The 23773-nt window shown below is 50.1% G+C and overlaps 1 protein-coding gene and 1 long non-coding RNA gene across 5 annotated transcripts; one reads left to right on the top strand and one right to left on the bottom strand.

Annotated features, from left to right (window-relative positions):
- Positions 1–166: 166 nt before the first annotated feature.
- LOC135295850 (uncharacterized) lies at positions 167–8217 on the bottom strand. 2 transcript variants are annotated; one of them, XR_010357917.1, is made up of 4 exons: positions 6006–8217; positions 5552–5689; positions 3816–4012; positions 167–1694 (listed from the first exon to the last, which is right to left on the bottom strand). It is a non-coding gene; the product is annotated as an uncharacterized LOC135295850 (long non-coding RNA). The 2 variants fall into 2 exon arrangements; XR_010357916.1 differs by lacking the exon at positions 167–1694 and having other exon boundaries at positions 1893–4012.
- A 70-nt stretch (positions 8218–8287) lies between these two features.
- Positions 8288–22635, top strand: PAQR8 (progestin and adipoQ receptor family member 8). 3 transcript variants are annotated; one of them, XM_064411638.1, is made up of 2 exons: positions 8288–8422; positions 17871–22635. In XM_064411638.1, the coding sequence occupies exon 2, from the start codon at positions 17908–17910 to the stop codon at positions 18964–18966; it is 1059 nt and encodes a 352-aa protein (XP_064267708.1). In that variant the 5' UTR covers positions 8288–8422; positions 17871–17907; the 3' UTR covers positions 18967–22635. The 3 variants fall into 3 exon arrangements, with proteins under 3 accessions (XP_064267708.1, XP_064267710.1, XP_064267711.1); XM_064411640.1 differs by having other exon boundaries at positions 8340–8472; XM_064411641.1 differs by having other exon boundaries at positions 8343–8468.
- The last annotated feature ends 1138 nt before the right edge of the window (positions 22636–23773 follow it).

Here is a 23773-nt window from a genome sequence, read left to right as displayed (position 1 = left end):
CTAGCCAATGGAGTGGCGAAATAATGATGGACATGACGTTCAGCCAATCACAGCTCGGGGGCGGGGCACGGGGCGGGGCCACGGCAGGGGTGGTGGGGGTCGGGTTTGATCCGGGTTCCGGCTCCTGGAAGTCACCGAGGGGCTGAAAATGCCGCTTTAGGGGAAAAAAAAAAAAGAATATTTTAAAAATCAAACACGGAAACGACAAAAACACCCAGACAGAATCCCAAACCAAGAAGAACCCAACAAAATCTAATTAAAATCTAACTAAAAACTAATTAAAAACTAATTGAAAACTAATTTAGGGTTCTGGTTTTTATGTTTATTTTGGGGAGCCCCGTTTCCGGGTGTTTTCACCCCGTACAGGCTGGGTGGGCTCGGTGTGGTTTGGAAAACCTGGTTGGTTTTTCCTTTAACGTGGGCTCGGTGTGATTCCAGCAGTTTGGGGGTGACCACACAAAATCGACAGGTCCTGTGGTATTTGGGATGGAAAAGTCAGTTTTGGATGTTTCTTAGAATCCCAGAACGGTTTGGGTTGGAAGGGACCTTAACGCCCATCCCATTCCAACCCTGCCACGGGCAGGGACACCTCCCACTATCCCAGGTTGCTCCCAGCCCCATCCAGCCTTGCCTGGGACACTTCCAGGGGTGGGGCAGCCACAGCTTCCCTGGGCAGCCTGTGCCAGGGCTTCCCCACCCTCACAGGGAAGGAATTTTTCTCCAATATTCCACCTAACCCCACCCTCTGGCAAGTTAAAAACCAGTCCCCCTTGTCCTATCGCTCTCTGCTCGTGTAAAACCTCCCCTTCCCTCTTTTTTCCAAGCCTCCTAAGAGGAGGAAGGAATTCCTGTTGTTAACAGGAATCAAAAGGTGCCGCTGCCTACAGGGAAACCTGCTGCTCCCCCTTAAAAAAATAATCACAGTATCCCTTAAAAATCTTTATTTAAACTCTGTTTAAAAATAGAAAAAGAATAAAAACCATGACAAAACTATTTTGATCAGCAGAGCATACTGTGCATACAAAGTTGGCCGTGTCCCCTGCATGTTGTAGCTCAAAGCAGTTTTTCCAGGGTAATCCTGGGAATAAATATTCACGCCGGGGTTTGCTGGGCTGTGCAGACTCTGAGGCACAGAATTCCCACTGCCTGATCTCTCCAGAGGGAGCAGCTGCGATTGGTGTTTGGGAAGAGGAGCAGGAAAGAGCCTTTGCCCCGTTTCCCATTTTCTGTTTGTGTGCCTGGATCAGATCCCTCACTGGAAATGCCTGGCAGCTCTGTGGTTTGGGATATGTGCAGCCCAGCTCATGGATATTTGTCCTGCTCCTGAGAGGTTTTTTTCACATTGCTCTGTGTCAAAGTGAAAGTTCAGAGTTTCCTTTTTAGGCTTTTTAGCCGTGTTCTGGAATAATTGGATGCAGTATTCAGTTTGGCAGGTTGGCATAAACAAAGGATCTTGTGCTTTATTGCTGTTTTCTTACTTTTTCTCTTTTCTTCTTTTCCTTTTCCTTTTTTGTTTGCATTTATTTTCTTTTTCCTTTCAATTTTTTTCCCCTTTAACCTTCCAGGTTGCCCTGCTAGCTCCAGAGATGTTCCCTGCAGCTGGAATAGCTTCCCTGCTTCTGCACACTCAGCAGGACCCATTTCCCTCCAGCTGCTCCTCAAATCCACCCTTCCTTCTGATTTGTTGGACATTTCTTGTTTTCATGAGCGGAGAAAGCACAAAGAAAGCACAGAGAAAACCTTTGGTGTGTCCCTGGCACTTCCATTTCTATTTCTATTTCTATTTCTATTTCTATTTCTATTTCTATTTATATTTATATTTATATTTATATTTATATTTATATTTATATTATATTTATATTTTTAATATATTCTATTATTTATATTTATATTTATATTTTATTTTATTTTATTTTATTTTATTTATATTTGTATTTATATTTATATTATTTAATATTTAATGGTTACTATTTATAATATTGATATTTGTGTTTGGTTTTGGTTTTGTTGTGGTTTTTTGTTTTTTTGGTTTTTTTTTAATGGGCACATCATCCACTGAGGATCTAAACTGGCTGAAGGAATCTGTCTAAGTCCCTAAAGGAAATATGATTTATCCCATATTAATTGCCAGAACCTGCTGCAAATTTCATTTCTGAGAGGTTTTTTCTCCCTCTGCGGTAGGCAGAATATTAAATCCAGCAATGGACACTCTGCGTGCTCCGCTGCAGGTAAAATATGGGTGGAAAAAATGAAATATGGGTGCAAAGCACCCTGTGAGTACAACACAGAGCAGACACCAGGGTGGGATTCAGGCACATCTATGCAGATTGCACCTCACCCACATTTGGGTGGTCAAAACGAATCCCAGACACGGAGAAGTTGTGGATGGCTGCGGTTTTCCTCCTGCCAGGAGCCGCCAGGGCCCCACCGCTCCTGGCAGAAAGGTAACAGGAGTGAAAGGATAAAAATAGCGCTGTTGTTATTCAAGACAGCGCCCTATAGCAACTGCTGCCTGAATAATTCATCGCAGCAGGGCAGGCCGAGCAGGACAGAGGGATGGAGAGAGGTGGAGAAGGCTGGGAAGAAGCAAAAAGCCTTCCCTGGCTTTTGGGACTCCCCAGGATTGTGCCCAAGGTCTCCCTGCGTTCATGTCCCTGCCGCATTCTGGGTGAAAAGGGAGCACAAGCTCACAGGGACAATTAGCACTTCCTATCCACTGGAAAAAAAACAGGAATTAAGCACTTAGCACACAGAGGGCCGGGTCTGGAGGGCTTGCAGGGAAACAGAAGGATCAAGGGTGGCTGCAGGAACATCCATGGGTGAATTGCACGCGGAGCACTCTAACAGTGCTCAATGTGGATTTTCTCATCCCTTCCTCACACCTCTGTGTGTCAGCACCCACCTGTACTTGGTTTCTGTGGTTTAAGGGTACCCTGTGGTCCTTCTAAGATTCTGGGACATTGTGGAGTTTTGTTGTTGTTGCTGTCGTTTTTCTTGTGTTTTTTTTTTTTTCCTCATAGTTCAACTAAATGTCAATTTTCAAGCCACAGTGCAATTATCAAGTTGCCATCTCTTCGCTTTCCTGGCTGCTGAGTAGCTTTGCCTCACCCATGAAGGGCAGGGGAGAAGCTTGTGGCTCATTCACAGCTCCAAAAATGGGGGGAGAGTATTCCAAATTCAATGGAGTGTCACCTGATCATCAAGCAACACAGTGGAGTGGAGGTTTAAAATCTATTTGTAATAAAATAGAAGGATAATAACACAGAATGCAATATTTGGAATGGAAAAAAGTCACTTTTTAGAACTGAAATTATGTGGAGAAGTGAGACCACCTATGAGATGTTTTTATCAGGGTAAATTCCACGTTTTCCAGGAGATTAAGGGGATTTATATTTACTGGGCTCTCCTGAAGCAGCAGTTGCAGGAGCTGAACCCTAACCAGGGGGTGAATTCACTCTCACAAGCACAGTGCTGTCCTGACTCTCATCACAAATAATTTAATGCTGAAGGAGTCCTTCTTAATCCTCTCTCCTGACCTTTTCCCTAACATAGGCTGGAGAATTTCACCCCATTGCATCTTCACCCAGCTCAGGCATTTCTGACATCATATTCTTGAAGTATTTGCTATTCCCACGCACTCTGGTAAATATTTAAATGGTTCTAGCTCTTGGGGTTTTTCCTCATTGTGGAGAAGAAAAACATGGAAAACTACTATCTGGGTGTATAAATGGAATTTCTTTACTGAAAGGCATGGGCAGCTGCTGGTATCTCACCAGGAGAGCACAGGAAAGTGGGTAAGGAGTTAAAGCTCTGACCTTCAGTGTGTTTGGATGGGCTGTAACCACCTTCTTTCTTCCCAGAGTAGGAGCCCAGAGCATATGGGTTTGTTTTTCCTCCCAGATGCCTCTAGCATGGCCCTAGCACAGTGATGGGAACGTAAAATCTTGTTGTGGTCCTGCTCCTGAGATGCACAGCTACTCCAGATCCTGTGGGGATTCATCCTGTTTTCCTGCTGTGCGGGAGGGAAATACAGCAATTAATAGAAAACCAAAACAAACGAACACAGGCCGTGCCTGCAGGCATAAGGAAAACTGAATTCCAAATGAAACCAGAGGAGTGGCTGAATCAACAACAAAGCTTTGGAACTGGACAACCCAACCACATTTGCAGGGAAATCTGAAGGGTCCAGACACAGAGCTGAGGTTTGGTGTTGCTATTTTGGTCTCCTCATCTGCTCTCATGACTTCTGGCTGTTACTAAAGACAGTGACAGCTGGTTCCCCATTTTTTTTTTTTCCTATTCTCTCATTTTCTCCACCCTCAAGGCTGGGAATAATCCATTTGTATGCAAAACATCTCTGCCTCTTCCTCAGGATCTCTGGGAGCTGCTTTCAGCCCTGGGGCAGGACCCATTGGTTATTTCAGCAAGTGATGTCCAGCTTTAGAATCACAGAATCACAGAACTGTTTGGGCTGGAAGGGACCTAAAAGAACATCCAGTTCCACCCTCTGCCATGGGCAGGGACACCTTCCACTATCCTAGGCTGCTCCAAGTCCTGTCCACTGGCCCTGGACACTTCCAGAGTACATCACCCTTATTATAAAGAATTTATTCCAAGTATCTAACCTAACCCTGCCCTTTTTTCATCCATTCCCCCTTGTCCTGTCCCTCCATCCCTTGTCCCAAGTAATTTTTTCAGCTCTCCTGGAGCCCCTTTAGGCTCTGCAAGGGCTCTGAGCTCTCCCTGGATCCTTCTCCTCTCCAGGTGAACACTCCCAGCTCTCCCAGCCTGGCTGCAGAGCAGAGGGGCTCCAGCCCTTGGAGCATCTCTGTGGCCTCCTCTGGTCTCTCTCCAGCAGCCCCACATCCTCCTGCTGCTGGTCCCAGGGCTGGAGCAGCTCTGCAGGTGGGGTCTCACCTGAGAGGGGCAGAATCCCCCCTCCCCTGCTGCCCCAGGACTTGGGGGGTTTCAGGGATGGGTCATGCCCAGCTCTCACCCACCAGCACCCCCAAATTCTTCTCCCCAGGGCTGCTCTGGATCCATTCCCCGCCCTGCTGGGAAGCTGGGAGGTTGCAGCACGCCGTGTAGGGCACATTAGTAACTCACATCGGACTGTCACAATGAGCTGTCACTGCTGCGGGCAAACCGCGAGGAGGCAGGAAAGTCCCGACCCCAAATTGCTACACAATCCTTGTGCAGCACGTGGGGAACAGCTGATGGTGCCAAAATTAACTGTATCAAGTGCTTCTTTCTGATTGCAGAGGCTGAACTTGGTAACCCGGGGCTTTTATTATTTTTTTTTCTTGAATTATTAGTTAAAGAAAGCCTTAGTGGTCTAATGTCTTCTTAGTGTTCTAATTTTGCATCTGCAGAATTTTTATTTAAAACAAATGTATGATGAGGATAAATCCTTGCCCAGTGGGAAGGAGTTCCTTATGGGCACAGACAGGGCAAAAAACATTTCTCTTTTACTCTGCTACAATAACAACAAGTCATTATTCTTTATTACAGGCAAATACAGGGGAAAGGTAACATTTGGTGCTTGGAATACCTCAGTTGTCTTTGGTGCAAAGCTGCTAGGTTGCTCCTCAGCAGCACAGTGTGGACATGGTGTGAGTGGATACTTTTGATGGAGGGAGACCCTGATCCACAAAAGAAGATCCTTTTTTTGAGTAATAACTCTGAGCACCTAAAAATAACAGAACAAGCTTTTGCAGGTCCCTTCCAACCCAAACCATTCTATGATTCACATTTGGGTGGGGAATTAAGGCATTCAGGGCACAAAGTGTGTTTGAATACTATCAGATGAGTGTAGAGGGTAGGGAGAGCTCAGCTTGGTACAACCCAGTTTTAACTGTGGGACTAATCTGCCGAGCAAACACAACCACACCTGGTTTTGACTTGGAGGGAGCTGGGTGATTCATTCCAGGGTTTAAAATGTCAGTGGTAGGGAGTAACAGGGTAAGTTAGAGATGAACTACACATCATGGCTTGGTACCACTCACCTGAGAGCCAGTCATCAAAGAGATCTCACTGTGCAGCATCCACCAGGCTTGGGGTGCAGAACAGGCTGTCAGCACCTCCCAGGAGAGCAGTTATCCCACACAGAGCTGCCCTCTGCCCTTCCCATGGCTGCCCTGGACATGCCTTGAAGTTACATGAGGTAAAAAAACCTTTCACTGGGGTAAAATAGGTGCAGGTGGCCTGGCAGCATTGCAGTGTCCATGTTGCAGCAGGGATGTCACCCACCACCATCCCCATCTGCCTGGGTTGTATTTTATGTCCCGCCTCCTATGCCCTCTACTGCCCATTGTCCCTTGTCCTGCCCCTCCATCCCTTGTCCCCAGTCCCTCTTCAGCTCTTCTGGAGCCCCTTTAGGCCCTGGAAGGGGCTCTCAGGTCTCCCTGGATCCTTCTCTTCTCCAGATGAGCACCTCCAACTCTCCCAGCCTGGCCCCAGAGCAGAGGGGCTCCAGCCCTTGGAGCAGCTCTGTGGATTCCTCTGGACTCTCTCCAGCAGCTCCATGTCTTTTTGCTGCTGGCCCCAGGGCTGGAGCAGCTCTGCAGGTGGGGTCTGACCAGAATGAAGCAGAGGGGCAGAATCCCCTCCCAGCTTCAGGAATGGAGCAGGAGGATGGTGCAGTACTATGGGTCCTTCAGGAGATGTCTTAGAGGGACAGAAAACCAGTGCAAGATGTCACTGGGGGGGTTGGTAGCTTCCAGTTGTATCTCTTTCACATCCCTGAGTGCAATGACAGGGTAAAACTGAGGTTCCTTCCCACCTTCTTCACCCTGGGTATTTTCCCTCCTCACAATGGGGGCACTGGCTCTCCCACATGCTGTGAGATTTGTCCTGGCATGTGCTGAACCTTCACCCAGGCTGCAGAGATCTTATCAGAGCCACAAAGTCGCATTCCTGGGCTGCCTCTCTGTGGGTCCTCTCCCTGCAGAACAAGCAGTCCTTCTGTTTTCCTCATAAACTCATCAAAAACAGCGGATCTGACAGGCTGGAGCAGCAGAATCTGCATGAACCAGCTGAGGCAGAGCCTGGAGAAGGCAAACTCTGTAACTCATAAATTAACCTGCTCCTGGGGTCACGGTGACCCTACAGCTGAACCCACCACTTGGCTTTGGCACAGCTCCATCCAGGATCCATCAGCCTCCTCCACACATTTCCCAGGCACAGCTCAGGAGCCCAGAGGCTGCTCCTGAAAGGCCATTTGGGTGCAAATGCCTGGTTTTTGGAGCCCAAAGATTTTGGTGCTGGCAGCTGGCTCGAGGCCATACTGACTTTAGCCTGGAAATCTTGTAGATAATCATTTGCTCCTCCACACTTGCATGTCCACAGCACTGAAATCAGGGGGTTCCTCCCCACTCCATGGAAGTCATCTAATCCAGCCCCCTTGCTCATTTAGGACCACACAGAGCAGGTTGTCCAGGTCCATGTCCAGATGGATTTTAAATATCTCAAAGGATGGAGGTACCTTTTGCTGGGCAACCTTTGCCAGTTCTTGGCCTCACAGTAAAAAAAGTGTTTCCTGGTGTTCAGAGGAATCTCCTGTGATTCAGTGGGTGCCCTTAGGCCCTGGTCCTGTGATTTTTACTTTAAACATAGAATCTTCATCTTTGAGAGTGATCTCTGGGGCTGAACCAGAGATCATATTCTATGTTTATAGAATAAACATATTCTATGTTTAAAGTGACCTCCAAAGGTCCCTTCCCATCCCCATCCACCTTGCAGCAACTTGGAAATCCTGTGAGGAGCAGCTGAGGGAGCTGGGGGGCTCAGTGTGGAGAAAATGAGGCTTGGGGAGACCTTCAGGCTCTGCACAACTCCTGACAGGAGGGGACAGCCAGGGGAGGTTCCAGCTCTGCTCCCAGGGAACAGGGACAGGAGCAGGGACAGAACCTCAAGCTGTGGCCAGAGGAGGTTCAGGCTGGACATGAGGCAGAACTTCTTCACGGGAAGGGTGGTCAGACATTGGCAGGGGCTGCCCAGGAGCTGCTGGAGTCCCCCTCCCTGGAGGTATCCAAGGAACAACAGGAGGTGGCACTCAGTGTCACAGGTGGGACTCGATGACCTCGGAGATCTCACCCAACCTGAACGATTCTGTGACTTTACACCCTTCTCACGGATGTGTCACCGGCCTCTCCTCCGCACCTGCCCCTGGGGTGACGGGATCAGGGTGGTGCCGTGGGTTTGAGCCGGGCTTTGAGCCGGGCTCGGTACAGTACGGGCCGGGCCGGGCCGGGCTGGGCCCGCGGGGCCTCCCCGGGGCGGGGCGGCGCGCGCATGCGCGGGGCGGCCGCGGGGGCTCCCGGAGGCGGCGGCGCCGGGACTCGGCGGCGGCAGCGGGACAGGGGAGGGGACAGCGGGCACCGAGGGGACACCGAGGGGACACCGAGAGCGGGCACTGAGCGCGGTGAGTGCGGGACGGGAGAGCCGACACAGTGCAGGGGGCGAGTGCGGTAGGTGAGTGTGGGCATGGAGTACGGCAGACGGAGAGCAGGCACTGAGTGCGGGCACTGAGAGCTGACACTGCGGGCGGTCCCCTCCCTGCGGTCCCCTCCTCTCCTCCCGGGACACCCGGGGGTCCCCAGCGAGTTCCCGGTGCGCTGCTGCATCCCCGCCGCGCCGGGAGCATCGTTCCCTGCGGGGGGAGCGGGATGCCGGGATGGGAGCGGGGGGTGCCCGGTGTGGTGCTTGCAGACCCCCCGGGATGCGGGGGGATGCGGGATCTTCCCCCCTGTGCCGCGCACAGTTGTGGTTCACCCATCCTGCAGTGGTCCGGTGGGTGCTGGGGAAGAGTTTAAGGATGGGAGGGATGAGCAGCAGACACGGATTTTGCCTTAAATTACCGGTATCTCAAGGGCTTCCTGAAGGAGAGAGGTGGGCAGTGGTTTTCCTCGGTGTTTGTTTGAAATGGCTGTGGGCGGATTTTCCTTTAATGACTTAGACACCCGGGGAGCTCTGGAGGCCCCGGGAAGGCGATGCATAGTTCAGCCGTGAGCTGGGAGAAGCAGCAGCTCCCGGTGTTTGCCTTGGAGCTGTCGCCTGCTCCTTGCGCAGACACGAGCTGGGGCGCGTCTCCAAAGGGTCACAGAAGGTTTGTTCCCTGCTGGTCTTCCCCAGGACACTTCGGGGTCATGTCCCCCCCTATATCTCATCTAGATTTTTTTCCTGGCTAAAAACATCACAATCATCTCACTTTATTTTTTTTTCCCCCGGTGTGGGGAGGGAAATATTGTGGACAGTCTTAAAGCATCTTGAACACAAATATATAGATATATAAGTTCAGCTAAACATTTAACAGTTGTTTGTTTGGTGCCAAATCAATTCCTTCCTGGCATGAGCAGGGTTGGGTATGGAGCATCCCAGTAGCTGTGCCAAGGTGACACATAGGGGCACGCAGGTTTTTACTGGGATGGAGAGGTGCACTTGTTCTGGGATTGTGGCTTCAGAGCTGGGAAATGATTTAAATATCGCCGTTTGGAGGATTTTTGGGTGGGATGAGGCTTGGAGCAACCTAATATTGTGGAAGGTGCCCTGCCCATGGCAGGGGCGTTGGAACAAAATGAGTTTAAGGTCCTTTCCAACCCAAAACATTTTGGGATTCTAGGATGGCTTGCTGCAGATTAGGATGAGGAGTGTAATGCTTCCCTGGCAACAGTCATTGAAAAAGAGCAAAGTTACAGAAAGGTCATGAAAAAGGATGAATCCAGCGGGTCTGAAGTCTTGTTTTGCCCTCTGCCAGGGCAGGGAGAGGACAGGCAGCCATGAATTCTGAATTCTAGCAGCAGACTGCGCCTGCCTTGGGGTGCTGTGGTGATATGTGCTGCAAACAGTTCCTAAAACCCCACTCAGGGCTCGTCAGGCCAAACCACACAATTGCACATTCCCTCCCCCGCAGCTGGGGAAGGTGTGGGTTAACAGCCCTGCACCCTGCAGGATTTTCTGTTTCCTGGACATTAATTGCATTTATTTGTTTACGCTGAAGCTGCAGCCGCAGCCGGTGGCCGAGCCGAGGGCTGTGTCCCTGTGGATGCAGGGAGGGATGGCAGGGAGGGATGGCCGTGCCAGGGAGGCTGGGGACAAGGGAGGTGCCACCACCAGGTCACGTGCATGAGCTTGCAGCTACTTGCACATCTTGAGTCAGGCACCAGTTAATTTTTTATCTGCCAGTTTATGGGGTAACCCTTGCTCATGGGGTCAGACCAGTGGCCCTTTAATTGTATAAACAATTAATCATTAGTAAATTTCAGAAGAATAAATACCCAGGGAAGCTGCAGCTGTACAGATGCCATACCTTGTAAGCTTCATCCTTCAAAGCATCATGGAATGGTTTGGGTTGGAAGGGACATTAAAGATAGTTCAGTTCCAACTCCCTGCCATGGACAGGGACACCTTCTACTAGACCAGGTTGCTCCAAGGCCCATCCAACCTGGCCTTGGACACTTCCAGGTAGTAAGGGGAAGCTTGCTCCCATCTCCTGCCCACCCTCCAAGCCCCACCAAATCCTTGGGATTGAGTAGGATTCTAAGCAAGTGAATGCAGCACAGCCTGTGTGCCTTTTGTGGAGGGAATCTGCCGTCTGGCTCTTCCTTGGAGCTTTGTAGCTTCCAGAAAGGAGGCTACATCACTTCTGTCACTGCAAACCCAGAACCTGGCTGGGAGAAGCCATGGGGTTAAATGGGACGAGGTCCAGGATGGGGACAAAGACTTTTATTGCAGGGGAGAGGAGAGCTCACAGCTCCACGGGGTTGGCACAGGGCTGCAGTCTCTCCCTGGCAGTGCCTCCTCTCTGCCCGCAGCAGCCGCAGGGCTCTGCATGATTTATATACATTTTTTTCTAGTGACCAAAGCTCTCAAATCCGCAGCCTTAAAAAAAAATGCTTTTGTGCAAGAGGCTTTTGTGGATGACAGCAAAACTGAGCAGCCTCAGCCCAGAGGTTTTTTGGGGATGATTTGAAGCCACAAACAGCACATGGCCAGTTTGGTTTGGTTGCTCTGCCCACAGGCAGATGATTCCAGGGTTGTCCCATCAGCAGATGGATCTGAGCAGAGAGGGATTGGCTGGCTTGTCGTGGTTTCCCTGTGCTAGCAGGAGTTCCCAGTTCTAGATCTTCACTGAAGGAAGATTAGTGCTAAAGGAAGTTTGGGAGGTGAAAGTGGGATGCTGCTGTGACAAATTCAGGCTCCTTTTTCACTCAGTGCAGGGGGAAAACCTCCAGGCACTTTGCTGGCACAGTTCCAGTTTCTGGAAAGAGTCAGTCCCAGTCCATCAGTGATCCTTGCATGGCTGAATACAGCAGGCAGGGACTGGTGGGGGTGGCAGGACCAAAACCATGCCCAGGGATGTGCTGACACTTCAACAACCTGATGGTTATAGTTTGGGACTATTTCCCAGTCTGGTTTGATTCCTGGTGATCCAGGAATTTCACAGCCACCTGAAATCCAGCCCCAAAGCATCGGGTGCTGTGTTGGTTTTGTGTGGGAAAAGAAAGTGGTGAGGGGATCAGGAAAGCACAAACAGCAAAGGATTAGCGAGGTCAGGAAGAAAAGCTGCAAAATATTACCTTGCCCTTGAGCAAATTTTGATACAGAGGGAGTGGATTTGCCAGAGGAGGGAATTCTCAGTCAGGATCTGTGAGCAGAATTAGTGAATTCTGGAGGTGGTTTTCTTTTCTTTTTTTTTCAGGAATTATTGGCTGTGTTAGCAGCAGCATCACCAAGCTCTAACCCGGGTTAGGCATGAGGAAACTGCAGCTGTGCTATCACAGCAAACCAGAACTGTGCCGTTCCCTAACATGGTTTGGGAGATAGCACAGTCCAGGAGTTGTTCCTGGCTGACAGTTTGTGTGTGCACCCCCCATTTGAGGGGTGCAGCAGCACAGGAATGGCCAAGCCAGCCCAGCTGATCTCTGAGAACCTGATGTTGTGAAAATCAACCCCCACCTTGGCACGTGATGCTTGGATTCTCACAACAAAGCCACCAGCCTCATCCAACCTTTGGTTTCCTAACATTGGGGTTCCATTCCCCTGCTTTGCTCCCCCAAACACCACAGGGCTTCAGGGGTGCCCCCCCTTGTTGGGATGCATTTGCCAGCAGCTTTGTTTTCGCTCTGTGCCCTCCAAGCACAGCGTTCCCTGTGCTGGCTCCACTGCTCTCATCCCCTGGCCCCATCCCAAAGCTCAGGCAACGCTGAGCCCATGTCAAGAGGCACTTGCTGCCCAGCACGGCTGAGCTGGCTGCTGGCCCAGCTCGCTGCCAGGCCAGGAATTGCAGGGGAGCTGACACTGCCGTGGCTTCCGTGGGGATCCTGCCACCTCCCACTGGCTTTTGTGGCTCGTCTCCCGGCATCACGGGATGTGCGTTTCCTGAGGGATACAAGCTTGGACAAACCCTGCTTGGGCTGCATGCTGTGTGTGTATGTGTGTATAGAGAAGGGGAGAATTTGAGCCATCTTCTTTTATTTGAAATTTACCACGAGGTTATTTTGACCTTTTTTTCTGAAGAGATCAGGTTGTTTTAAGTTGTGCCCTTCAGGAAATCCTTTTTACCTTCCAGAGCATCCCAACCTGTGCAGGTTCCTGTTGGAGGAGTAACAGGAATTGGGCTGATGTAGATCTAACAGGGCCTTGATGGAAATAAAATCTTCTGTGCAAGGCACTGTTAAGTAGTCCCAGCACTGCCCAGTGCATTAGGAGCACGATATCTCATTTCCATCAGGCAGATGAGGACTGATATCCCCGGATTTCCTAGATGGGGAAGTGTAAGCCCAGTTTACAGAAGCCCCAGGCACCTGGCCCCTCTCTGGTTGTGGGGATTTCCACTTCTTTGATGCTGGAGTGTAGATAAATCCTTCACACCCTGCTGCCTGCCCTGGCACATGGCACAAACCATCAAATCATGGAATCACAGAGTGGTTTGGGTTGGGAGGGACATTAAGTCTTACCCAGGGCAACCCCCCTGCCATGGGCAAGGACATCTGCCACTATCCCAGCTTGCTCCAAGCTCCATTCAGCCTGGCCTTGGACACTTCCAGAGGTCCATCCACATCCCTCTGAGGGACCTGTGCTGGTTGTAAATCCCATGTAAATCCCAGTAACTCCCCACAGAAGGGATCTGAGCTCTGGGTGTTTCTGCTGCACTCTGGAGCAATGTTGGCACCTAAATCTTTGGCAGGAGAAGGAAGCAGGTAATACCAAGACTGCACGTTCCAGACCATGGACTGGCTCTGCTTCTTGAGCCAGTCCATGGTCTCATTTTCTCAGCTCTGGAGGGGCCTTTCCAAAACAAGGGGCAAGAATAGGATGGAGGAGCTGGCACTGTGCTCCCAGGATAGTCTTTCAAAGTTTTCTCCAGCTCTTCAGAATGGTTTAGTTACAGGAGGAGCTGTTTGTGTTCAGGGAGGACCAGCCTTTAGAAAACAGGGTTTAGAATGGGGCTTATCCAGTGCATCTGAGCCAGGTGCAGCCCTGGTGCAGCCTCTTCCAGAGCTGAACTGCTCCCTGCCATCCTGGTGCACTGGGAGCTGTGACACCAAAGTTAACCCCATGTAGGAATGGGTCACAATAAAACCCCAAAAGCTTCAAAATGACCTGGAGTTCCCCCTGGGATTTTTGCTTAACTGCCAGAAGAGAGGAATTCAGGCATTAATCACCTGCAGCTCTCCAAACCAGTCTGTTGGCCACTGCTGTTATTTTCATGCTGTCCACAACCACTACTTCTTTTTTTTTTTGTTTCTTGTTTTAAATGCCATGCATTTATTAAAGACTTCCCCAAAGCTGAGTACCCCCAGTCCTCCCTCCTTTGTTTACCAGGAATTACTGCCTTTTTGGAAGCCTGAGTAAACCTCTGATGCCTGAATACCAGCCTGCAAGCAAATCTATCACATTGGTCCAGCCTCAATCCCAGACAGTGAACTTGGGGGCCAGACTGGTGGGAAAATCGACCGTACTCTGTAGGAAATTTTCTCATTCAAACCCTTCCATCAGACTGTGACCAAAAAGCAAAAGAGCTGTGAAAAAGCTCGGGTTTCCAATTACCCTCTTCAAAAGGGAGAGAAAAATTGGAACAGCATCGTTCTCCTCCTGTGCCGGGAGTTTTTATTGTGGATGTCATGATCCAGCCTGGCCATCATCCACGCCCTCCTTCTCGCCTTGCAGCTCCCTCCCTGAACAAACGATACTTGGTTGCTGTTAATTGGGAGCAGCCAAAATAACTGAATCCCCCGGAGATGGGAGTGAGGATGGAATCTCAACGAGACACCCCGCCGATGAATGTGGCTTTCAGCTGCTCCTACGCCCCCGTGAAGGGAAAAGAATAGGGGCTCTGTGAAAGTGAAACAGCCAGTGCTGACCTTGGGTTTCTGGGTTGGTGTTTTTTGTTGTTTTTTTTTTTTTTTCCTCTTTCTCTCTCTTTTCTAACGTTAATTGCTCGTCACTTTGTCCCATCACATGATCGCTGGAAGCTGCCAACTTGTGCTCACTCACTCATATCACAGGGTTTGAAATAAGCAGGGTACCAGGTTCCTGATTTAGCGTTTTTCAGCCCAGTATCAGATGTGTTTCGTGTGATTTCGGACTCTTATTTTGAAAATCTCTGTCCCTCGCAGTCTGTTCAAAACTGGCATTTTCCAGCTCTGAAAGCCTACCTGGAATAATCTGTGCTGTCAGGGAGTTGTGCAGTGCCCAGGCTCTCTGAGGTGATGCTTGCTGCATGCACTGAGCTCTGGGGATGAGAGACCTTGGCAAAATCCTGGCATGAGTACGAGCGGTGCAAGCCGGAGCCAGGCTGTGCCTGGGACAGAAGCTGCCTGTCTCTCTCACACCCTTGTCAGCATGCAAAGCAGGCAGGCCATGGACTGCATTCCCATACATTCCTATTCCCAGGCTCAATTGCCACCCTCCCATGCTCTTTACATGCAGTTTTCCACAGGTTTCTCCACAGGAGATGAGCACCAGCTCTGCTCTCTGCAGGTCTGTGTCCTTTTGACCTATGCTTGCAGCTGTGCCTTCTTGGAGGTTTTCAGTTCCTCTTCTGCTGGAACAGAACCTGTTCACTCTCTCATTACTCTCTGCTCTCCCAAGATGTAGTGAACTTCAGCATTGTCCTTTCTTCTTCTGCCTCACCGTCATGCTCATTGAATATAGAATCCCCGAATGGTCTGGGTTGGAGTTTGTTCCAACTCCTCTGCCATGGGCAGGAAAAAATTCTTCCCTGTGATGTTGGTGAGGCCATGGCATAGGTTACCCAGAGAAGCTGTGGTTGCTCCATCCCTGGAAGTGTCCAAGGTTGAATGGGGCTTGGAGCAACCTGGGATAGTGAAAGGTATCCCTGCCCGTGGCACGAGGTTGGAATGAGGTGATCTTCAAGATCCCTTCCATCCAAAGCACTCCACAATTCCATGATTTATGAATGAGCTCCACTAGCACAAGAAGCCAGAATAGACTGGCTGTGCTTTGGAACAAGGCAGAGCAAGTGTTGCTTCCTGTTTACACCTTGCTCTCATAGGACTGCCCCAAAGCCAAAATTTGCCTCGCCTCCCTAGATTTTGGCATGTAACTCCACAGGGATACACAGCCTGCTGAATGAACTGCATGTCTCATCATGGATTAGGACCCTGCAGACCCTGAGGAGAGAAACAAAGTCTCCGTAAGTGTGCACAACGTTAACTGCCCAGCAAATGTGCTCTCTTCAGCATTACACATCTGTGAAACTAAAACAAGGACCATTTTGCCTTCTGTAGCTAAGGCAGCTCCATCAAACACAGCGGACAAAATCCCCTGTGGCAAACAGAGGAAAAAAACCTCCAGCCTTGAGAGACGCTAAGAGAGAAAGCCAAGACAGTGTAGGGCAGAAAGAATTTTCTGGAAAATGAAACTTAATTATGACAGCTCCCCTCTGCTAGAATACAGAAGCAACATAAAAATATTTTGTCTTATCAGATGCTTTGGGTTTCTACAGGAAGTGAGACTTGCTGCCTGGTTGAGAATCTGCTCTGACTTTGCTCTTTGTGCTGTCTCACCCTGAGACTGCCAGGTCCCACCTCCTTGCTTTCAGAAACACTCATGGTGTTTAACACTGTCCTGTCCTCTGTGTCACAGCCTAGCAGGTGTCTCCCATCATGGAATCACAGACTGGTTTGGGTTGGAAGGGATCTTAAAGCTCCTCTACTTCCAGCCCCCTGCCACGGGCAGGGACACCTTCACTAGACCAGGTACCACACAAACTACTGGTGTCTCACCTCTGGACACAGCTAGTAGGAGAAAAATTGCAACAGGAGAAAAATTGGCTGTTTTCCACACCCAGGCAAATACTTATTTGTGTTTCCTTTTCTTTTCTTTTTTTTTTTTTTGCTACCTCCATCCCCTGCACCTCCAGTTGTGTACATATAAGCTTAGGAGACAGATTCTGCTCCTGCAAACCTGTGTGTGTTGGTTTCACAGGAGTAACCACAGCCCTGCACAGTCTGGTGGGGCCCCATCAGCACCAGTTTCAGTTTAACGTGGGCAGTTGTGATGAATTCTCCTCTATTTTGTATGACACAAACACCAGCAGGGAAGAACAGTATCTAGGTTATTGGGAAACAGGGGATATTGGGAATTAATTTAATGCCAAGAGTTGTTCTCCACACATTAGGATTCTGCTGTGCCCTGAATCTGATTCTTGCCAGCCAGAGCTTAGCAAGTCTGGAGGTTACCAAAGAGCAGAGCAGGCAGAGGAGTGCCCAGCACTGGGTTTGGCTGCTGTGAGCATCCAGGGACTTCTCTGGCAGTCCCTCAGCATTGGCTCTATGGATGCTCCCAAAGCTCTGATGCTGTACCCAAACTGCAGCCAGCTTGGATGTGAAGCCTCTCATTTCTTCAGTCCCTCTCAGTCCTGATGCTTCTTACTTGTGGAGGGATGAGGGCTGCAGGTTTGGGACTGTGGATTTCTCCACTTCTCCCTCTGCCATACTCACTACAGCAATCCATGGGCAAGTTGTGTGACAGGGAAGGTTGAGTTCCTTTGCAGCCTCAATGATTTGGTTGGGACCCTCTTAACTCATGTGCAGACAGGCTGTTTATCCCTTAGATGAGTCATTTACATCCTAGTTTTGTCCTTGAGCATTTTGTTCTGGGGTAAGGGGTGAAAAATCACCTTCATAAATCATCAGATGCTTTCTTGCCAAGTAACTGCTTCCTGCAGCCTCTTGTTGGCAGCTCGTGGCTCCTGAACATGCTCCAAGCTGAGTGCCTGAGGAAGTGGGGAGGAAGGGCAGGCTTGTGACATTGCTGTGCCAATCTGATGCAGGCAGACCTGCAGGGACAGGTCTCTGCCATCCCCCTCTGAATTTAGGTCAGGGATCAGATATCCCTGGGAATCTGGTACTCCCTCAGACCCTTCTTTAACTCCCCAGGAGATCTGGTAGCCCTAAACATGACAATATTCATGGAATCATGGAATGGATTGGGTTAGAAGGGACCTGAAAGACCATCTTGACCCAACACCCTACCATGGGAAAGGACACCTTCCACTATCCCAGGCTGCTCCAAGCCCCATCCAGCCTGGCCTTGGACGCTTCCAGGGATCCAGGGGCAGCCACAGCTTCTCTGGGAAACCTGTGCCAGGGCCTCACAGGGAAGAATTCCTTCCCAATATCCCATCTATCCCTGCCCTCTGGCAGTGGGAAGGCATTGCCCTTTGTCCTGTCCTTCCAGGCCCTGTCCCAAGTCCTTCTCCAGTTCTGGAGCCCCTTTAGGCACTGGAAGGTGCTCTAAGGGCCAGCGTCTCCATGGTGCCATGGTTAATCCCACTGGGAATGGCAGCATGCTCTTCTCCCCGGTGCACCACCATTAACATTTCCTCTTTCTCCCATCCCCAGGGCAGGAAGACGACGTTCCCTGGCGCGGGGCTGAAGGATGACAGCCATCCTGGAGCGGCTCAGCACGCTGTCCCTCAGCGGGCAGCACCTCAGCCGGCTGCCCCGGCTGCTGGAGGACGGCCTCCCCAAGATGCCCTGCACGGTGAAGGAGTGCGAGGTGCCGCAGCTCTTCCGCGAGCCCTACATCCACAGCGGGTACCGCCCCACCGGCCAGGACTGGCGCTACTACTTCCTCAGCCTCTTCCAGAAGCACAACGAGGTGGTCAACGTGTGGACTCATCTCCTGGCGGCGCTGGCCGTGCTGCTGAGGTTCAAGACGTTTGTGGAGGCCGAGCAGTTGCCTGTGGACGCGTGGTCCTTGCCGTTGCTCATCTTCGTCCTCTCCTCTGTCACCTACCTGACCTGCAGCCTCTTGGCCCACCTGCTGCAGTCCAAGTCGGAGCTGTACCACTACACCTTCTACTTCGTGGACTATGTTGGAGTCAGCATCTACCAGTATGGCAGTGCCCTGGCTCATTTCTACTACAGCTCTGACCAAGCCTGGTACGACAAGTTCTGGCTTTTCTTCCTGCCAGCAGCAGCTTTCTGCGGCTGGTTGTCCTGTGCCGGCTGCTGCTACGCTAAATACCGGTACCGACGGCCTTACCCCATCATGAGGAAGATGTGCCAGGTGATCCCAGCAGGGCTGGCTTTCATCCTGGATATCAGTCCCGTGGCTCACCGGGTGGTTGTGTGTCACCTGGGGGGCTGTGAGGAGGATGCTGCTTGGTACCACACGTACCAGATACTGTTTTTCCTTATCAGTGCTTATTTCTTTTCCTGCCCTGTCCCTGAGAAATACTTCCCCGGCTCCTGTGATATTGTTGGCCATGCCCACCAGATCTTCCACACCTTCCTGGCCATCTGCACCCTGTCACAGTTGGAGGCCATTCTTTTGGATTACAAGAACAGGCAGGAGATTTTCCTGAAGAGACACGGGCCTTTTACTGTTTATCTCTCCTGCATCTCTTTTTTTGGCTTGGTGGCCTGTAGTGCCATCACAGCTTACATCCTGCGATGCAGGATCAAGGCCAGCCTGGCTAAAAAGGACTCCTGAGAGTCACGGACGTGACAGGCATGACATGACCAGAGAAAATCAAGAAAAAGGGCATAACATACTAGAGACATGACTGTCTTACCTGCCTAACATGCCGTGACTAACCAGGACCCTGGATTCAGATGGAGGGCTGGACACTTCATGCTGGATGCATTTTCACAGCAGGGATTGCCTTTTGCCATCCAGGGGGGGGACATGGAGTGTTTTAAGCCAGAACAAGTCACTGAACCAAGGATGCTGAAATAGGCAGAGGTTCCTTGTTCATGCTGGTAGAGCTGTGGGTGAGACCTTGCTGAAGGTCAGGGAGGGCAGCCTGGAGGCTGTGGGACTGTAAAAGGGTGTGCCAGGGCTCACAACACTGTGAGGACCACAGCTGGATGTGATGACCTCTCTGGGTTTGGCCATATCTGTGTGAGAACTGTTCCTATCAAAGGCAGTAGGAAGGTTTTGGGAAGTCTGTGTTTCTAGGGTTCAGGTGTGAGGGCACATGTGGCACCATGGCTGCTAGAATCCTTTTCCTGTTCCAGCCAGGTTTTCTCTGTGCTCCCCTTTTCAAGGGTGTCAATGCCAGGTTGCTTAGGTGGCTTTGGGAAAATATCTTTGGAGGTCCTGGCTTGACCTGGAGTCCTCTGGGACAAACTGGGTCTGTGTCATCTGTCTAGGGAGTCTGACCAACCTCTAGCAATGTCCATGAAATGTGGAATAACTTGGATGAGGTCTGTTTGGTACAGGAAAGGCTCTGCTCCTCCAACAACACTACTGTGGTCACGGCCAAAAGGGTGTGAAGGTGAAGGAGTCTTTATTCCCCTCTTAATGGTGCTTTGTGTCCTTGGTGAGCATTGTGGGAAAGCTGACCTTGGAGCTGCAGGCTTGCTGTTCTATGACCAGTGGGGCTGTGACTCTGCCATGTTTTTATCAGTATTAGATGGAGGTGGAACAGCAAAAGGCAGGAGCAGGGTGATGACATTAGGGTCCTGCACAACCTCGGGATGGGTTTGTCCTTGGGACTTGGTGATTCCTGTGTGGAGTGGCAAAGAGAGCGGTCAGGGTCACTTAATGTCCATGGGTCACTCCTATCCAAGGTAACAACAGCTGAATTACTGTGTCCCCCACTAGAAGAATCTATTCTGTGCTTGCCTTGGGGGAATATTGAACATGGAGCCACCAAGGAGGATTAAATCCTTGCTAAAACCAAGGAATCCATGGGACCTATCCCAGCCATGGATTTGCCTCATTGAGCCCAAGGGCAGGCAAATGAATTGTGATTGCTGGTTCTGAGCAGGCAGAGTGTAGGGTTGGGGGTATGGTTGGTGAGGACAAGCACTGATTTCTGCACTTATCTCTGTTTCAGCTCTTGAAGTGTGTGTGTTCATGTTCCATGCATGTGCATGGGATTTGATATCCAGAAAGGCTTTGCCTTGGGATTTTATATGTGCAGAGCCTCCTAGCTGGGTTAAGATTAACTTGAAGGAAACAGTGCTGTCTTTCTGGAGGAGCAAGGCGGGCTGGACAGCAGATTTGTTAATAGGTGGTGGAAAACAGACCTGTAGATTGGCACTTTGCTGGTCCTGTGTTTGTAGGTAATTTTGGGACTCATAGCTCTATAGAAAATTAAATACAAAGGGAGAAGGAAGTTAAGTTTGGAGTATAGGAGAAGAAGTCATAGGAAAGCCTTCAGGAGGTCATCAACTCCACCCTTTCTCATCAGTCCTGGCCTCAGCTTAGAAATTAATTACTTGATTTCAAACGGTGTTTTTGATGGTACAGATGGTACAGCCATGCTGACCTAGGAGAAAATCTGCCTCAGGGGAGATGCCAAGTAGGGGTGGTCCCACAGGCACCTCGTTAAACCTCTTCCCATGCACAGAAGTTCATCTCACTATGGAGTGAGCCAGTGCCGGGAGAGGGACCTTTGGGAAACCAATCCTACTGAAAAAATGTCAATAATTTTCGGCTGGTTTTAAATCTGAGCCAACTCACTTGGACAATGCAGCTGCTGGCAGGGAAGGGCTGCAGTGGAGGCCAGCAGCAGTTCCTCCTTGCATGGCAGCTGGCTGCTCAACTCACTCAGCTGCACTCATGGACTGCTCCCTCCATGGCCTCTGGCTTTGTTTGTGGGTCTCCTCCCAGTTTGAAAAAATGCTTCCAGTGCAAGCAGCTTTTTCTCACAGCCTAATTTGCCTTGGTTTTGTGGTGGGTAAGGCAGAGCATGGCACTGGGTGTGGAACTGGCTGGATGGTATCAGTAGGTTCATGTGCAGAAACAGAGGTAAATCGGGCTGGTCCAGAGCTCATTTCTGACATAAAATGAAGAAGGATTGGGCATGGCTGGTAATAGCAAACCTGCTCTGCTGCTACCTGGAGTTATACTGGTACCAATGGAAGGGATCGCCCAGGTGTCCCCTTCTCTGAGGGTTTGAAAACAGATGACATGCCCTGCCCTTGTTGAAGCAGGGTGAGTACGGTAATTCCATCTCTTTCAGGGACAGGGAGAGGAGCCCTCATGGCTCTCCCAAGGTACTTTTGATCATATATTCTCCTCCCTGGCTGAGCAGAAGTGGACAGTGGAGCAGTGGTGTAACAGTGGAGGTGTTTTTGCACACTCCCACATTTCCCCTCAGCTGAAGCTGTGCCCATCTCCGCGTGGCCCTGCACTCCCACCTGGAGCTGACCTCCGGTTACGATGATGGGTGGAGTGAGCTGGGATCTACAACACAGATCTGTGCTGCTGTGAGGATGCACCCTTGTGTCACAAGGGGCTCACCAACACTGGAGCTTCCTTCTTCCCTGTCTCCATCCTCCTCTTCCTCCAACCAGCTTCCTTCTTCCCTTCATCCTTGTGCCTTATGCACCTGGCTGCCTTCCTGGGCAGACTCCACATGCTGCAGTCTCAGCTGGGAAGTGGCTGTGGAAGCTTTGCCAGTGATCCAGAGGACACCAGGGCTGGATCTGGAAAAAGCCAAAGTGCCACTGTGATAAATGCTCAGCTTGTCTGAGCCCCCCAGGACCTTCTCCTTGGGCTCAGTGCTTGGAGCAGGTCTCCTCCATCCTGGTGTTCCTAAGGAGGCATGCCTGGGAAGAACAAACCTGTGGCCAGGCTTGGTGAAGAGCTGACCGCCAAAGGTTGAGCACACCTGAGATCCCTCAAGGATCCCTGAGGTCACAGTCCTCTCCCTCAGGAATCTCTGGTCCTGAGGTAGTGCTCCTTCATATCTTGGAAGCCAGGACAGCTCCTGAGAATTCATCCCAATGTGCCTTGTACTGTCTCTTTTGGGGATTAATCCTGAAGGAACCTGAGGATCAAGGGCAGCCTCTTTGCTGTCTGCTCCATGGTCCACGGTCTCTCTTACCAGCCAATTCCCACTGACAGGATTTGCTCCGTGTACAGAGCAGGAGGGGAGGATGGAGACAGGTGCCTTCAATTTGTATTTATGCCTAATTTGTGTAACAAGGCAAGGACGGGTTCCTCATGTGCCTTGCAATTTACATCTTTTACTGACAAGATTATTTTTAAGCACTGTTCATTACTAAACAGAAGTACAAAAGAGTTTGTATTTTTTTTCCTTTGGGAAACAGGGAAGGATATGAGTGTTCCTTATTAACCATGCCCTTCCCAACTCCCACCTGCTGACTTTGTATTGTTGAAAACATTGACAATATTTTAAGCTTTGTACTGTACTGATCTTTATTTAAAAACTTTAGTGGAAAAAAAAAATCTGTGAAAGCAAAACAATTGGTGTGGTGTGAAATTCCCAAATGCACAGCTGCACAACTACAGAAGGTTATGAGTCATTAGAAAGAAATAGGGATAATAATTACTGAGAGGATATATTAGAGAGATAATAATTACAATAATGAACAATAAGGTGTGGTTTTATCTGTGCACTCAAAGCACTTCCAAGGTTTCACAATACCTTTTGGATTTCATTCCCTTTCCACAAGGGAAGTGCAGAACAGCTGCCCTACACTGATGATAAATTTTACTTCATCATCCATAATCACAGAGGGGTTGAGTTTGGAAAAGATCTCTGGGGGCCACTTGGTCTAACCCTCAGCTCAAGCAGGGCCACTCAGAGCTGGTTGCCCAGGTCCATGTCCAGATGGATTTTGACTATATCCAAGGATGGAGACTCCATCACCTCTCTGGGTAACCTGCGCCAGTGCTCAGCCACCCTCACAGTAAAAAAGTGTTTCCTGATGTTCAGAGGAACCTCCCGTGTTCCAGTGTGTGCCTGTGCCCTCTGGTCCTGGCCCTGGGACCCAGCACACAGCCTTGCCCTTGCACCCTCCCTTCAGGGATTTACCTGATTTTTACACTCCCATAAAATCCTTTAAATATTGTCTGACCTGATCCTCTTCCACCAAGGTACATATTCCTTGCTCCAGCCCTCCCCTGCTCTCAGGGACCAGGAGTTCCTGAAGGCTGATCTCACTAGTAAAGATTGAGAAGAAGGCTTTTCCATGTTCTCTGTAGCCAGCTCCCACATCTTACTGAGCAATGGGCCAACAACATTTTCCCTACTCTCCCTTTTGTCACCCTGTAGAAACTCTTTTGATTTTCTTTGACATTCCTGAACAATTCCAGTTGGACTTTGCCTTTCCTCATCCCTACAAGCTCAGATAATCTCTGTATTCCTTTCTATCCGTGTCCTTGCTTTCACCTTCTCTCTGCTGCTTCTCTGTTTGAATTTTTCCAGGAGCTCCTTGTTTATGCAGGCTTGCTGGCATTTTTCCCTTCCTGCTCCGTTCTTGAGCTTGGAGAGGAGTCCTCCTAGGCCTGCTTATCCCAGGGGACTCTACTAAGCGGA

This window comes from Passer domesticus, chromosome 3, assembly GCF_036417665.1.
Source record: "Passer domesticus isolate bPasDom1 chromosome 3, bPasDom1.hap1, whole genome shotgun sequence".
Taxonomy (NCBI): domain Eukaryota; kingdom Metazoa; phylum Chordata; class Aves; order Passeriformes; family Passeridae; genus Passer; species Passer domesticus.
The sequence above is the reverse complement of the archived record's forward strand: the minus strand, read 5'-3'. Positions and strand labels throughout refer to the sequence as shown.